Source organism: Phaseolus vulgaris, chromosome 6 (assembly GCF_051622355.1).
Source record: "Phaseolus vulgaris cultivar YP4 chromosome 6, ASM5162235v1, whole genome shotgun sequence".
Classification (NCBI taxonomy): Eukaryota; Viridiplantae; Streptophyta; class Magnoliopsida; order Fabales; family Fabaceae; genus Phaseolus; species Phaseolus vulgaris.
In genome coordinates, this window is record NC_143503.1 from 30,395,130 (window position 1) to 30,412,421 (window position 17,292).

Here is a 17,292-nt window from a genome sequence, read left to right on the forward strand (position 1 = left end):
AGAAAGGTGGAATTTCATATAAAATTGTAAAGGATTATTTCTCTCCTAAATAGTTTCTAAAAGTAATAATTTTATAAGTAAATTTCAATGTATTTACTAATTTACTCCTTAAATTGATATATTTTATTAACGTTCAAAAACAGATTTAAAAAGTTTTTTAATACTTAAAAGCTTATTGACATAATTCTTTTTTGCCTTAATATTCTGAATTATAGATCCAGTTATTTTATTTTCTAGAATGTGAAATACTTGAATTTCCAACTTTGATTAATTAATCATATAATTTATCTCTTTAAAAAGCATATTACTTTGGATTGGATTTTGATATGAATCTCAGATGTGTATTTTTCCACTGTACAAAACTGGGTTCGGCATGTGATTCTTGCATCCGTTTATTTTCGGAAGGGTATTTCTAGCTGCACCATCATACTTTCCTTTTGCACCTCTATAAATATAAAAACCCTCATTTTACTTTTTTTGGTTTAACTTTTATAAAAAAACTTTTAGATTATGCAATCTATAAATTAAAGAATTTAAAAATTCTATAGTTTAGAAATTATTTTTATATAAAAAACTTTAATATTACATAATTTACAAATCATTTTTTCATAAAAAAAAAATTAGATTACAGATTATACAATTTCAAAATATATTTTTTACATAAAAAAGATTTAATTGTAGAATTCATAAAAAAAGGCGTAAAAGGTGTGACAAGAAGAAGATTATAGAGACTAAGGATATTTTTTATTTTTATGCACTTTCACGAAAGTACAGGTGAGAAACTATGAGGGTGTAGAAAGAAATACCCACTTGTTTCAGTGATAAGCCCATTCTATACCTGTAGATTTTGCGTATTAAATTAGTATATAATACAAGTATAAATAAATTAAATAAAATTTATTAATTAAGAAAATGGAACAGTAATTGTGAATAGCAAACTAGAATAACTAATCACTTTTTGACCACACAATTAAGAGTATTAAGTTGAGATGAAGCGTCACGGTCAAAACAAGGATCCTAAGAAAACTAAAACCGTTTTGAAAGCATCTATAAGGAGCGTATACTGTTACGGAGATCCGCACTTAATGCCAAAGCTTGACGCTTCAAATACTACTGTGAAGCGCTGTTGAGTGCAAGAAGCGCCTCTCTCTATCTCTCTTCTCCTATCTTTATCTCTGATATAGGAGAAGAAATCAATGGCTTTCACTCTCATAAACACCTTATGCCTCTTCGTCTCCTTCTCAGGCCTTCTCTTCCATACCCACGCCATCCGCACTCCGCAGGCCCGCGTCTGGGCCCTCTGCAAGCCCACCACCAACCCCGTTGTGTGCTTCAAAACCATACTTCCTCATGTCATAACGGCCAAAAAGTTTAACGCTTACACAGCGCTGGAAATAGAGATTATCATCACACGGGAATTGGTCGTAAACACCACCAACCTCATCACCACTCTCCTCGCGAATCCAAGCAATTCCAAAAGTTTGAATGACTCACTCGAAATCTGCTCTGATCAATACGATAACATGCTCGACTCCATCAAGGACGCCATGAGCCAGGTGGCGCTGCGCAACGCCGGCGAGGCGCGCTTTAAGTTCAGCGCGGTGTTGTCATACCTCTCCGCTTGCACCGACGAGTTCGACAATTCGCCGATCGTGAAAGAGGGGAAGGAGTTATACGATATTGGAGGGAATTGTTTGGACATCATGAAAGCCATTGAAGATAGAGAGAGTCGCCTTCGTCGCAGGGGAGCAACGGTGGGAAGCCCACCAGCAGTTCCAAGCCCGTGTCAGAATGAAATTGGGCCTTGCAGTTAGGTCCAATATTTCTTACAGGCCATAAATATTTAAGTCCATTATTATTCTCTCTTTTCTTTCCTATGCCTTCTAACTCTATCATCATCATCATCCTTTCCGATGGATAGGAAATGAAATGTTATGTGAACAATAATAATGAAAAGAAAGAAGGAAATGAAGAAATTTTATTTGTTTTTTAAATTATGTGACTTTATTTCTATATCTGTTTTAATCACATAAACGAACAAATACAATTACTTTGTCTTATTATAAGTTTGGTATTAGATATGGATATTTTCTTACTCTCATTATCAAAGTACATATTTAATGCCAATTCAAAATCATTTCCTGTATATCCATATTTTATTTATTTAAAAATGTTATAAAACTATATAATAAATAAATTTTATATATATATATATATATATATTATAAATTAAAATACACAATAATAAATACATTTGAACGTGTAAATTATGTTTAGGATTTACCCTAAATATTTTATAATGTTACTTTTGTTTTGTTTCACTTTTAGTTGTACTTCTAAATTTTGCTCAGCAAATTATAATTCTTCTGAGTAGAATTTTGGGAAAAAATAAAATAGATTTGTATTTCTTTATTTATCTTAATATAATTATACTTTTAAAGAATGCTATTTGATTTTAATGTAATTTGATATATGATTGTTAAATTATTGAATGTCTATTTATGACAAATGTGAGATGATTGATACGATGATGCAAAATAATTAATATAATTGATATGAGATATTATTATCAAAAGTAATACTATCATGATCTGATTTGAATATAGTGTAAATATTAGCTTAAAGAGCGCATACAAATAAAATATCCAATATTGGTAATCTAATCATATAGAAGAAAATCTAGGATTTTTTTTATGACGAGTCATCGATAAATGTATTGAGAAGTGTTACTACCATACAATAAATAGTTGATTTTTTTTAACCCTAATTAGGCTATGATTATGTTTGATAAAAGTTTATAACAGTTTGTAAATTCTTAAATATGTAATTATTATATAAAATATGTTAATTTGCCCTGTAAGCTTGTGTTTTATTTAATTATATGATCGTATTTTTGGCATATAAATACGTGATAGAATAAGTGGATAACCCTGTGGGTTACAATAAAAAAGTTTGAAACTAGTTATATGAAAAGTTTAAAATTTCTCCCTTTTATTTTATGTGATATATGTTGTAAATATTGTTTGAGATTTAGAAAAGTTTAACATGACATGAATACTATATTATGAATGTATATGTTATATATTTTATGCATGTTTATTTTAAATGTTTAAAGGTAAAATTAAGTAACAACAATGGAATCAATTACATAAAGATATTTGGAAATTTTTGGCATCTAATTTCTAATCTAAATTTCACTCTATTTTTTACTTCCCTTAATGTACAAAGCATTAATAAGAAGCTATATTGCTTGATTACACATGACACTGTGCACTCATTGTCTTTTATAGACAAATTTAAGTAATTAAAAAAAACATATTTCATCGCCAGGATAAACCAAACGGTGGCTTTGCCATTTTTTCAGCCTATGATGGTAAAGTCTAGAAGCTATATTTATAGCCGTTGTAGTTTTAATAGGTAAGTAAAAATACTTAATATATGAAAATAAATAGAACAAGAATAATTATTAAATAGACACATGCAGTGTACAATAATTTTTAACTAACTTTAATATTTAATTTTATGATATTATCTCCTTTAAATCAAGTTTTTTTAAATGTTTTCTTCAACTTGTAAAATAAATAATCTTTAATAACCTCAACTAAATATTTGCTACTTAATTTTTTTTTTGTCAATAAATTTTACTTTTCTCAGTTATCAAACTTTGTATTATCTGGAAATTGATATTTTTAATGTTTGTGAAAAAATCAAATATTTACTTAAGATCATTGTAGATTTGTCTTGACAATATATTTTTGTGGAAAGATATGTTTGTATTTAGATATATTCTTTTACAGTCAACTTCCTCTGGATCGAAACTCCTTCCCTACAAAACCTAAAAAAAAATCCTTAGATTTATTCATGAAGCTATTTGATCATACACTACTGTACTTCCCTATTACATGTTAACTGTGAATATAATTCTAATTTATGATTGGTAGTTCACAATTCTTCTTTAATATACTAGATGATAACGATAATTGAATTTCATTTCCTTTTTTTTTCCTTAAATATTATCATTAAACTATTTTATTTTATTTATATATGAAAAATTCATAACTAACTCAATTTTATCTACGAATGGTAATCATAACTAGATTTTCTTATAGTAACACCAAATAGTTGTTTTGGTATCCTACCATACATCTTTCTCTTTTACCTCACTTGTCCCAACCCTTAGTCCTAGTACTCTAAATATATAATTTTCATCCAAAGATTAGAAAAGTAATTTGAAATATGAATAAGATATTACTTTCAGAAATAATTAATAAATACAAATATCGTTACATCTAATTATAAATTTGTAAATAAAAAAAATTAGTAAAAAGCTTAAAAGAGAAATTTTCTCGGTCATAAGCTTTTATTCATGAAATAATTGTTAAAACTTTTAGCAAAAATAAAATCTATTATATTATAAATGAAGACTTTGATACATCTACTTAGTCTTACTCAATAATTAACTAAGTGTGTGTTTGCTTTTAGGAGTGATGAAGAGTGAGACTGAATGGAAAGTTAAAAATATTTAGGATCTTATCATAATTGAAAAAAAGGATAGTGGAATTGGATGAAAAGATCATGTTGTCCTTATTTTCTTATACAATAATTTATACATATAACTGCTCTTAATTATTTTTCCTATTTTATCCTTATATTAATATTTAATTTTATTATTTTATTATGATCATTTATTCTCCTCTTAACTGCTCTTAGTTTTTTTTCCATTTTATCTTTACTCAGTAATTTATTGTATTAATTTATTTTGGTTGTTTGAATATTTTATAATTTCAAAAATTAATAAAATAATTTTTTAATTTTAAAATTTATTTTATTTGTTATTATTTAACTTGAAAGTGGAGAGATTGATTAGTTACTTTTCTGTTTTAATATTTTTCAAACAAGGATGAATTTTTAGTTTATTGTTTAATGGTGTCATATGTATTATAATGATTGTCATATATTATTAGTTATTTATAGACCTAATGAAAAATATTGGTTTAATTCCTATAATTGATCAAATATTAAAAATTATTAAAAAAAATATGAAACTCAAATTCCATTTAATTATTTTTTCGGTTGAGTTTGTAGTTTTAAATAAATTTTAGCTATTACCAAATACATATATTTTTACCCATAATTAATAAAATATTAAAAATTATAAAAAAATATGAAACTCAAATTCTATTTAATTATTTTCTATCTTGAGAGACGGTTTTGAATTTAAATAGTAATTTTGAATTTTAAAATTTGAAAATTCATTCATTCTCTTTACCATATGTAACTTTTAATTAGGGTTCTCCACTATTTTATTAACCTACTCTTTAACTGTATACTCTTTAACTTCTCATTTTAATGTTATTAAGAGAAATTGTTTTTGAAAAATAAAAAAATACTAAAGAAAGAGAATAAAAAATGCGATACACACTACTCTTTAACTGTATACTCTTTAATTTCTCATTTTAATGTTATTAAGAGAATTTGTTTTTGAAAAATAAAAAAAATACTAAAGAAACAGAAATAAAAAATGCAGATACACAGACACGCTGGTGCCTGTGTTCCCGCTAGTATTAATAATGAAAATTATTAATAATAATAATTTTGTATATATGTATATATAACATAACTTAAAGAATCATAAAAAATATTAATATTATCTAAATAAATTAATTTAATTAACAAAATTAATTTAAATTAATAAAATGAAAAATAATAAAATTATACTTCCATTTAAAATTATATTTAATTATTTTTTTGAATTTTATATATATATATATATATATTTATTTTTTATAAATGAAACTTTAAATTATTTTAATTAATTAAAATAGGTACAAAATTAATAATTATTTATTCTTTTTTTATATATAAGGGTAAACTTGTAATCTTATAATTTACCATATTCAAAATAATTTAAAATAGTCTTACAACCATTACATCACTCATTCTTAACTCATATACACTAACATACCCTAATCCAAACACACTTACTTTTTTTCGCACTTTCTTCTCATATTCTCATTCTCCCACACCCTTAATTTTTCACTCCCCAATGCAAACAAAGTTATTCCTAAAGTCATGTAATCTAATTATGAAAAAGAATTATTTTGCAATCTTTAAACTCCAAATCTTAAACACTCAACTTCTAAATATACTATACCACAAATTATAAATCCCCATCGCTAAATCCTAAAATCTCAACCTAAACCCTAAACCAACATGTCATCTTACAATATTTATAAAATAATAAAATAATTTTAATTTAAAGTGAAGTCATGGGTAGAAATACGATCTCAGGCAATTATAAAAAATATTAAGAAACAATTTATACCATAATGAAAGAATGAAATTAAAATGAGAGAAAGTAATAAGAAGATATGTATTTTTATTAAAGTGTAGGTAAAATATAAGAGCGAATAATCTCCCCTAGACCAAAACCAAAACTTTCGTTGTGCTTAGTAATATAAAAGAAGTTACATAATGCTGCATTTAAAGGTTTGATAATCTGCGTCATCATCGCATTCACGGTCGGTTTGACAGAAGAAACCAACCCGATGAATTTGATGAGCGTGGTTAATCTGTTGAAGATGCAGTGTATGATTTGGCGTGGGAAGAAAGGCCAAATGAGAGAAGATGATTTATGAGATGGTTCCGATGACGCTGCTGAACGCAGAAGGGGCAGATTTCACCGGTGGCAAAGGAGGCATGTTTTTTTCAATGGAAGCAATGATGTCCAAGGCGATCCCTCCGAGCTTGAAAACGGCCTCGGAGTCCTCGTTGAACGGGATTTTGCCGTCCTGGAAGTTGTCCTGGCACGCAGCCTGGTAGGAGAGGACGGCGCTGAACTTGAACTTGGCGGTGACGACGTCCTTCCTGGCGATGGCTAACTTGGTTTCGGCAATGGCGTCGAGCATGTTGCTGTACTGCTCGTCGCACACACTGAGGGACTTCTTGGTGGACTTCTCGTTGTTATTTAGGGCTTCCAGCGACTTGATTTTTGTTAGGGCAGCTTTTACGCCTGTGAGGGTGGCGTCGACCTCCACGTTGAGCGCCTTTATGGGCTCCAGGGTGGTTTCCGAGACGTGGGGCTGGATTGTCTTCGAGCAGAGTGCAGGGTTTGTTGTTTTTTTGCAGAGTTCATTGAGGTCTTCGCGGAGTTCCTGATGGGTGACGTGGATGTCGCGGGTGGAGAGAACGGGTTTTGTGAGGAGGAGGGATGAGATGGTAATGAGAAGGGTGAGATAGGTTTTGGGAGTGAAATCCATTGTCTCTTCTCTGAGGAAGGTGTTTTGAAGATCAGAGACAAATGGAGAGAGACAGAGAGGTACCTGCGTTGCCTTGTCTTTCTACAGAGACACAGAGATCCCCCTTTTATACTGCATCAACAAATTCTTCATACTATAAAATGCTTGGTGCTCCTCAAACTTTGCTCTTTTCTGCCTTCTCTTTCTCTCACAAATCTTCAAAAATAACCAACTCACAACTTCACCTTCTATTTTAACCATCACCAATAATAGCTTCACACTCTTAGGTTCCACGTTTCATCCAAATTATTTAGTTAAATTTAAATTTGTTAATCAATAAAGTTTTTATAGATTTAGTATTTGTGAGTGATGTTTTGAAATACTTATTTATTTATTTTCCTAAATTTTTTGGATGTTTGATGAATAATTAAATATATAATAATATTGAAGGCTCGAGTGTCATTTGAATAATTACTTTTGGTTTCTCGTACACAGCAAGAAATTGAAGTTTTCATAGTCGTTTTTCTCTTCTTCTTTTCCTGCAAAACCATTAATGATTCTTTTTATAATAAGGATCTTTAAAAAAATATTTTAGAAGGGCATTATACCCTAAAATTTCAGCACACCATATTTGAACAATGTAAGTATGGGCGAATATGATAGAAATGAAAGAAAATATTAATAATGTTCCATTAAAATGGAAAGAAATTGTAATGCCTGCTTTGTGTGATTTTATTTTGGAAAGAAATATTATCATCTAGATCAGTATGGGTATTAGCAATATGATGCTGACCACATTAAAAAATCAATATAAAATTGCTTCAGAGATCACATTTTATAACTTTTATCTTACAAATTTTGTGAAGTTAAATTATGTATAAATTTATATATTAAAATAATGTTAGAGTTATTTATATTTTATTTTAAATTCATTTTTTTTTTAAATTATTATATTTATCTCTATCGAATCCTATTAGATGATTCATAAACATATAATTTCATAAAATGTTAATTCTTCTATATTGCTAGAAATAAAATTATATATATATATATATATATATATATATAAACGAAATGCAATGTAGTTCTATAATATACACAATAAGCTAATATATTAGTTTTTTTCTGGTTTTATTTTAAAAATTAAGAAATATTGTCATCCAGATTAATATGGTAATAATAGTAGGATGCTGAATACATTAAAAAAAAAAGTAAAAGCTTAACATGAAGTTAGAATACTAAAAAAAAATTCAACATCCACTTAACAATTAACTATATTATTATTTTAATAAATTTTTTATTATTTAATTACAAATTTATCTTTTATTATATATTTTTTATTAAAACTATCATATCAAAATTTTGTATACTACTTTTAAGTATCAAAATAACTTTTTTCTAAATGTATCAGCAGAAATGGTTCCTAGAGGTACACCTGCCAAAAAAACTCTTAATTGACTTCACAACATTTTGGAGTCTTGTAATAACATTAAAGATTCCCCGACACCGAAAATAGTAACATACTTTCATTTAATAACATTTTATAATATTATAATAATATTTTAAAATAAAATGAAAATATATATTAATTTATTGAATTATTAAATAGATATTTTTATACAGTATTAAAGTATCAGTTTTCTTGCAATAATTACCCAAAAATATATGTGTCTAGATGTTATTTCTAGCCTGATTCATAGTTATCATTTCAAACATTTTATGCCAATTGTGATTTTAATTGAATATTATAAATATATATATATATTAATGTGTTATAGTAATTATCTTTCTAACATTGGAATAATTAAATTTAAATTAAAAATGAATATTAAAAATATAATTTATTAAAATTATACGAAAATTCACAAATTCAAATTAGATTATCAATAATGTATATACACAAATAAATTTATAAATTTGTTAATAATAAAAAATGTATTATTTTTTAATATTTTATATAAAACTTATCAGATTTTTTTTAAAATAATGTTTCTACTATTTTTATTTTTAAATGAAAAATTAAAAAATAAGTTTGAATTGGATTTTGGAAACCGACCGATTTTTGAAGATCATAGACCAAAATAAAAATTAGAATTTATTTATAGAAATTAAATTCTGACTATAAATAATGCTATTTAAAGGAATGTTATAAATAATATCTCAGATTTTTCAAATCCAAAAAATGTTTAGCATATTCTTGTTTCTCTGGGCAACCCTACGTATTAAAGATGATGTTGATGTGTATACTATGTTTCAATTATTTGAGAAGTAAAATTAATTGAGAAGTAAAATAGATTGTGATATATACAAGATAATAACTTATACACATCACACTAATTTAAACCATACAATAAGAATTTCCTATTACTAATAAATGATTTCATAAGGATTAGGTGGATGATATTCATAGATGAGTTTGTTTTAATTGAAAGTTTATATTGTTTTTTTTTTCTTTGGATGGAAATGTATAGGTCAATTTGGGATCGCTTGAATCTTGGTTTAGGATAAAAGATAATATGTTTATAAAAATGTAATACGTATAAGGAACATCTCTAAAGTGTTTTATTTAATTTAATTTATTTATTATTAATAAAATATAAAAAAATAGAAAAGGTAATCTAGTGTATTAATGTTCGAAATATAATGATTATAAATAATAAATACTACTAAAAATATAAATTTATTTTTATTAATATGTATATTTATAGGATCATAATGCCCTAGTTATATATCAGCTGACATTAAATTTTGTATTTAAAATGTGGTTGGATGTAAAATTAAAAACTTCTATGATGAAAATGAGTGTCCGGAATAGATGGAAAAAATTATAAGAATGTGACGAAAATTGAAAAGTTTATTTTTTGAATTTCTCATCATCGTGAATTACTGGTAGAATTAGGTGGATCAAGTTGAATGGAATTGTGACATTCGATTTACTTGTACTATAGATATAAAACAAAAAAAGGGTTATCTTTTAATTATTAAATATAATTTTTTAACTTAATAATTGATTTCATACTTATCTTATATTTGTGAGCTATATTTACTGAGTTTTATGGAGTTATACATACGATAGAGGAAGTTCAAAAGATGAGACTTACTAATGTTCGGTGACTTGAATGTGATTCTGCCTTGGTTTGTATTGCGTTTACTACTACGACTAATTCTGTGGATCCTTCATAATCGATGAAATATTTGTCTTAATTACTATGGGAAAATCAGATTTAGGGTTACTCATATTTTTCGTGAAGGGAATTCGTGCGCGGATAAGTTGGCTAAATTAGAATTTATTCATAGAGAATCATTTCATTATTGATATAATAAGTTTTCATCTAGTCTGTTCTTAGACTTCTTTATGAATATGTATAATTTATCTATGTATCGTTTTTGTTAACATATGAGTTTTGGTATAATTTCCCCATACTTTTCCATTTTTTTTAATAATAATAATTTTCTTATGTGATGACAGATAATTATTATTATTTCAGGTGTCAGTCTAACTGAGATGTCAAGTTGCATAATGTCTAACTTTTTATAAAAAAAAACACTATCATATTAACTTGTGTGATTAATTTATGTGATTATAGTGCAAAATATTTTTACCTTATCATATTAATCAGCACATCTTTTTTGTGTAAATAGTTAAAAACAATTATTTCATTTGTTTTTAATTTTCGCAATAGAATAAAATATATTTTATGATTAAATTTATTTTTCTTTATTTGGAGTTAACATTAATGCTAAGTTTTGTGTGATAAAGAATAAGTGGATTTAGTTTTTATCTTTGAGTGTTAGTTTAATTTTTTAATTTTTTATCAATGAAATTGATGCCAAACAGCAAATTTTAAAACAAGTAAATATGCACATATGTTATAAATTAATTATAATGTTATATTTTTTATTTTGTAATAATCTAAATCATCAACATCATTAACATTATTTTTATTATAAATTTAGATATAAAAAACTATAGAAATACGTGTCTATCTGTCTGCAACTAATTTAAATCCATGGTTAAATGTTGAAGTATGGCACTGGAGGCTGCTTCTTCCTGCACCTCCATACCTTCTTGTGCCACCCCCATAAATTTTTCTTATTCCAAAACTACCCTTTTCAATATTCCAGATTATATAATCCGGAAGTCTTTTGTGATTAGCTTCCGGATTACATAATCCGGAAGTCTTTTCTATACATAAGATTAGCTTCTGGATTATGTAATCCGGAAGTCTTTTTTTTCAATGTGTTATTAGCTTTCGGATTACATAATCCGGAAGTCTTTTCTAGATATGAAATTGACTTCCGAATTATGTAATCCGGAATTTATCCGGATTACATAATCCATAGGCTTATTATTTCAAATCCAAAGGGGTGAAAAAAAAAGGATAAAATGGTATTTTCATATTTAGTATGGGAGTGGCACAAGAAGATACGGAGGGTGTGGAGGTGTAGGAAAAAAGAGTCGGCACTACCATAATAGACCCACCTACTAATTGTGATAGCTGAAATTTATTTATTTTTATTCTACCTATTATTCCTGTCAAATCCAGTTGGCAGATGATAAGTAGTGGATATCACAATCAAAATATTTATTAATATAAAACTGAATTTTTTTATTAATATTTTACTTTCGAACATGTCGATCAGCATACAAACACATAACAGACTTTTCCATAAATATGAATAGATATAATGTTACTTTTAGTTGATAACAGTAAAAGTAATTATTTTCAATTATAAAAGGAAAAGACACTTTACCCAATCAACCAGGAAAGTACATTGAAAGCAAATTTTGTTTTGCTACCAGTAACGAATGCAGTTCCTGAAGAATTAGATTGTACAATAAAGAAAGAAAGCAAAAACTCTTTTTTCTGTCAAATTTAGACTTGACTCAGTAATTAAGAATGGCATCTGCATATTCCTGCACCACCTTCCAGGCCATGATAACATGTTTTGTTTCAGTGAGGGTTGCTCCTATGGCACACCTAATCACGAAAACCCCTCCAACAATTGCATGAGTCATGTACACAGTGCCTGAACCATTGATTGAATCCAGCAATCTACGGTTGATATCATTTGCAACATCCTCATTTTTGAAACCTCCATTTTGAACCTTGCCATTACCAATCTTTGCAACTGCTGAAGGTAAAAGCCTAAAGCAAATCAGAGCAAGATTTCTAGGCACAAAGATCTCAAATCTTTTGTCCCTTCTCACCAACTTTTCAAAAGTCTTGGCCATTTCAACGTGGCTTCTGAGGAAGTTTCTAAGATTAGCAACACCATAGCTTCTCAGAACAAGCCAAACTTTTAGTGCACGGAATCTTCTGCTCAAGGTTATCTGCCAATCCTTGTAGTCCACCACTTGTTTTGAATCAGTAGCACTGTTCTCTAAATACACTGAATGTGTTGATAGGGATTTTATCACAGAAGCTGGATCCTTCACCCAAAGACAGCAACAATCTAAGTTAGTGAGAAACCATTTGTGAGCATTGAAACTAAACGAGTTTGCATCCTCAACTCCATCAATCAAGTGTCTGAACTCAGGACAAATGCACACGCTACCAGCATAAGCAGCATCAACATGGACCCACATGCCATATTTTTTTGCCACCTTGCACAGTGGTCCCAATGGATCAACAGCAGTGGTTGAAGTTGTGCCCACTGTGACACAAAGATAACAAGGAACCAACCCATTTTGCACGTCTGTTTGAATGGCGGATAACAGTGATTCTGGCAATAAAGTGAAAGAAGTAGACTTCATAGTCTTGATTACCCTAATATTTTTGGGTTGAATTCCTATTATATGAGCTGCTTTCTGAACAGCACAATGTGTTTGATCAGACACATAAACGACTAGCTCACAAATATTTTCTCTACCAATTCGGCTAAGCATTTTATCTCTAGCAGCAACTAGTGTGACCAAAAGGGCCTCACATGTTGTCCCTAACAACACGCCTCCACCATTACCTGAAAAGAGAAAAGCCTTGGGGAGCTTCAGCACCTGGCCCAGCCAATCCATGACGACACTTTCTAGCTCTGTTGCAGCCGGTGATGACACCCAATTGAACCCTACCAAGTTCAATCCTGTGCTCAGCATCTCACCAAGAAACCCTGCTGTGCTGCCACTGGAGGGAAAGTAGGCAAAGTAATTAGGGCTTTGCCAGTGTGTTATGCCAGGAACTATGTGCTGCTGAAAATCTTGAAGGATGGTTTCAATAGGTTCAGGTTTGAGAGGGGCAAAATCTGGTATGAGATTTCTAAGATAACCTGGCTCTACTTGACTTAACACTGGATAGTTGCCAACATTCTGGTAGCAAGGAAGTCAATCATCATGTGCCCTTGCCTCCTAAATTCTTTAGGATCTAAAGGATTCATGATGAATGTGGGATTAGCTTGCAGCCTGAAAAAATAGAGAGACACTTAGTGCAGTGTGTAATCAATCTTTTTATTCTTGGTTTCAGACTAATACGTTTTAAAATACCCCTTTTTTTTATATAGCAGAATATAATTATCTTTAATAATATTCATTAATTTATAGAGTCATATATAAACTTTTCTTCTGGAATTGATATTACTTTTATCACTGTATAGGATAAGAATTTTGTTATTTATATACCGATTATTATATATGAAGTCAAATCCGTATTTAAATTAAATATTTTATATGGATTTTAAATACAAATTTAAATCTGTATGTAAAATGATATTACATACGAATTTTTACATACAGATCTTGATCCATATGTAAAATAAATATTACGAACTGTTCTGTATGTAAAGTTAACATTACATACGCGTCTTTACATACGAATTTGGATACGTATAATCAACGTTATATATGAATTTTTATATACAGATTTTAAATCCATATGTAAAATTAACATTACATACGAATTTACTTTAAATATTTTTAATAATTGTAATTATTGATATTTAGTGATAATATTAATATTAATATTTTTATTAACATTAATATTAATAATTTAATAATAATAATGTTATTATTATTTATAATATTTATAATATTTAATAATATTTAATAATATTTATAATATTTAATAATATTTGATAATATTAACAGTATTTAATAATATTTAATAATATAAATGATATTAATAATAAGTATAATAAAAATTATAAAAAAATATGATAACATATATAATAATTATAACTAATAATAAAAAATAGACATAAATAATAATTATAGATAATAATTAGAAATAAATAAAAAAGATAAAAATAATAATAGAAAAATTAAAAATAAAATCTGCTGAATTTACAGATTTGTATTGTATGTAATACTAATTCCGAAACACTTCACCTTGTTTTTATTTGCTTCCAAGTGTCACAGTCGGAGACCTATTCAATTTAGCATATGAAAATAATTTTGGCACCGCCTAATTAATAATTAGACTTTTTTTTTATCGGCAATTAATAATTAGACTTGGTGATTTAATTTTGCGAACTAACTCATTCACATTCTAGATGTCATTAAAAGAGCGTAGTTAGTTGAAAGATGTGAATGTATGGCTTGCATCATTATAATATTCGTCATTGCCGTATGCTTATTCAATGTCATGTCCTCAACTATAACAAAATAATTAATGTTTTCAACATTTTGCTGATATCTCCTTACTTAGGTCACTGTTTCTCTAGTGTTAGTTCAACCAACTTTCTTACATAAGTAGCAAGAAAATAAATGTTGGTACAAGGCTCTCTATTGTGATTGAAAACTAACGTGAAATTTACTAAGAGAAACTTGAGAGAGTTTGAAAGTATTGAAATTGGGAATTTTATTAATCGAAAACAGAGCATTACAACAACAACGTAATCTCAAGTAAAATCAATCTCTATATATTTTTTTAGTTCTGTTTACAACCTCTATTTATAAGAAAAACTAATCTAACTAACTCTAACAACTTCTTACTGTCAATGCCGCAACAGCATGGAGTTAGTTACAAGGCTAACAGAAAACTATGCTTCAGTAGCACAACCATCAGAGTCTGATCATGATAACTTGCACTACAACAACACACCTCCTAGTACAAGTTATCCAAGCTTTCCATTCCCATAAGCTTCTTCAATTCCTCAAACCTCACTCTCTTAAGAGGTTTGGTCAGTATGTCAGCCAACTGAACCTCGGTTCTACAATGCTCCACATCAAGCTTGTCTTCATTCACTTGTTCTCTAAGAAAATGATACCTCCTCTCAATGTGCTTGCTCCTGCCATGGCTAACAGGGTGTTTTGCAAGATCAATTGCAGACTTGTTATCAATCAGCAGCTTCACCTTGGTACTGTCACAAATCCTCATTTCTTCCAATAGCATTTTGATCCACATAGCTTGACAAGCAGCATATGATGCAGCTACATACTCTGCCTCACACGATGACAAAGCTACCACATCCTGTTTCTTTGAGCTCCAGCATATCAATGCCTTCCCAATCATGAACAAATACCCAGCAGTACTCTTCTTATCATCCACATCACCTCCCCAGTCAGAATCTGAATACCCCAAAACTTCAATTTTCTTCAAATTGTTTTCACTTGGCATCAACACGCCATGATCAGTAGTTCCTCTGATAAACCTCAAAATTCTCTTGACTGCAAGCAAGTGGCATGACCTTGGCTGTTCCATGAATCTGCTCAATAACCCAACACTATGACTGATGTCAGGTCTAGTGTTGCACAAGTATCTCAGTGAACCAATGATCTGTTTGTACAGTGTAGCATCTACAAGCTCCCCTGGTGATTCTCTGCTCAGTTTCAAACCAGTCTCCATAGGTGTAATAGCTGGATTGCAGTTTGCCATTTTGAACCTCTTCAAAATGTCTTCAGCATACTTCTTTTGATGAAGAAAGACCCCTCTGTCAGTGAATTTAAATTCCATCCCTAGAAAATATGACAAATTTCCTAGATCACTCATCTCAAATTCCTTCATCAGCATTGACTTGAACTTCATATTCTCTTGCTCATTTGCACCTGTGATCAGTAAATCATCCACATAAAGACATAGGATTATATGATCAGACTTACTAGAGCCCTTCACATATACTCCATGTTCTGAAACACACTTAGTGCATCCTGCCTTTATCAGAAAACTATCAATCCTCTTATTCCAAGCTCTTGGAGCTTGTTTCAGCCCATACAGTGCCTTCTTGAGCCTATACACCTTGCTCTCTTGACCCTTAACTTCAAAACCTGGTGGCTGCTTCACATAGACTTCCTCTTCTAATGGACCATTCAAAAATGCAGATTTTACATCCAGTTGATGCAAATTCCATCCATACTGTGTTGCTATTGCTACCAAAATCCTGACAGTCTCTAGTCTAGCTACTGGTGCATATACCTCATTAAAGTCAATACCTGCCCTCTGCAGAAACCCCTTTGCTACCAACCTTGCCTTATACTTTGCAATCTCACCATTTGGCCTCAGCTTCAGCTTGCAAACCCACTTTACATCAATTGCCTTCTTCTCAGTTTGTGACACAAGTACCCAAGTCTTATTCTTCTCAATAGCTGCCAATTCCTCTTTCATAGCATCTAACCAATTTGAATCTCTCATTGCTAATTCGAGATTTATTGGTTCTGATTCAGCTAACATGTTTTCCTCAAGTAATTCACCCTCTTGGCCTATTGCTTGATCAGGAAACACATCATACTCTGTCAATCTCACTGAAGGTACCCTTGTTCTAGTTGATCTTCTGACCGCTGGTTGTTCAGGTCCAGTTTCAGTACCAACCTTGATAGGATTCTCTTCAGCATCACAGTCATCAAGAGTGGCTCTAACTGTAGGTGGTACAATTTCTCTCTGTGTTGAATTTTCATTCCAGCACCAGCCTCTTGCCTCATCAAATTGTACATCCCTACTCTTGACCATCTTGTGATCTGTTGGTGAATACAATTTGTAAGCACCAGTTGAGTGATAACCAACGAACACCATTGTTTGACTTCTATCATCCAACTTTTTTCTCAATTGTTCTGGTACATGTCTATAGCACAGTGAGCCAAACACCCTAAAGTGACCAACACTTGGCTTCTCACTAGTCCATCCTTCAT

General features: G+C 29.5%; 3 protein-coding genes across 3 annotated transcripts; 1 reads left to right on the forward strand and 2 right to left on the reverse strand.

Annotated features, from left to right (window-relative positions):
- The first annotated feature begins 1,092 nt into the window (after positions 1-1,092).
- On the forward strand, positions 1,093-1,994 carry LOC150027352 (uncharacterized). The gene has a single exon (XM_090303559.1). The coding sequence runs from the start codon at positions 1,197-1,199 to the stop codon at positions 1,812-1,814; it is 618 nt and encodes a 205-aa protein (XP_090159685.1). The 5' UTR covers positions 1,093-1,196; the 3' UTR covers positions 1,815-1,994.
- A 4,365-nt stretch (positions 1,995-6,359) lies between these two features.
- LOC137833135 (uncharacterized) lies at positions 6,360-7,335 on the reverse strand. The gene has a single exon (XM_068641506.2). The coding sequence runs from the start codon at positions 7,257-7,259 to the stop codon at positions 6,633-6,635; it is 627 nt and encodes a 208-aa protein (XP_068497607.1). The 5' UTR covers positions 7,260-7,335; the 3' UTR covers positions 6,360-6,632.
- Positions 7,336-11,934: 4,599 nt separating this feature from the next.
- LOC137832051 (tyrosine decarboxylase) lies at positions 11,935-13,707 on the reverse strand. Its single transcript, XM_068640024.2, has one exon. It carries the CDS (start codon positions 13,330-13,332, stop codon positions 12,127-12,129), a length of 1,206 nt encoding a protein of 401 aa, XP_068496125.2. The 5' UTR covers positions 13,333-13,707; the 3' UTR covers positions 11,935-12,126.
- Positions 13,708-17,292: the final 3,585 nt, after the last annotated feature.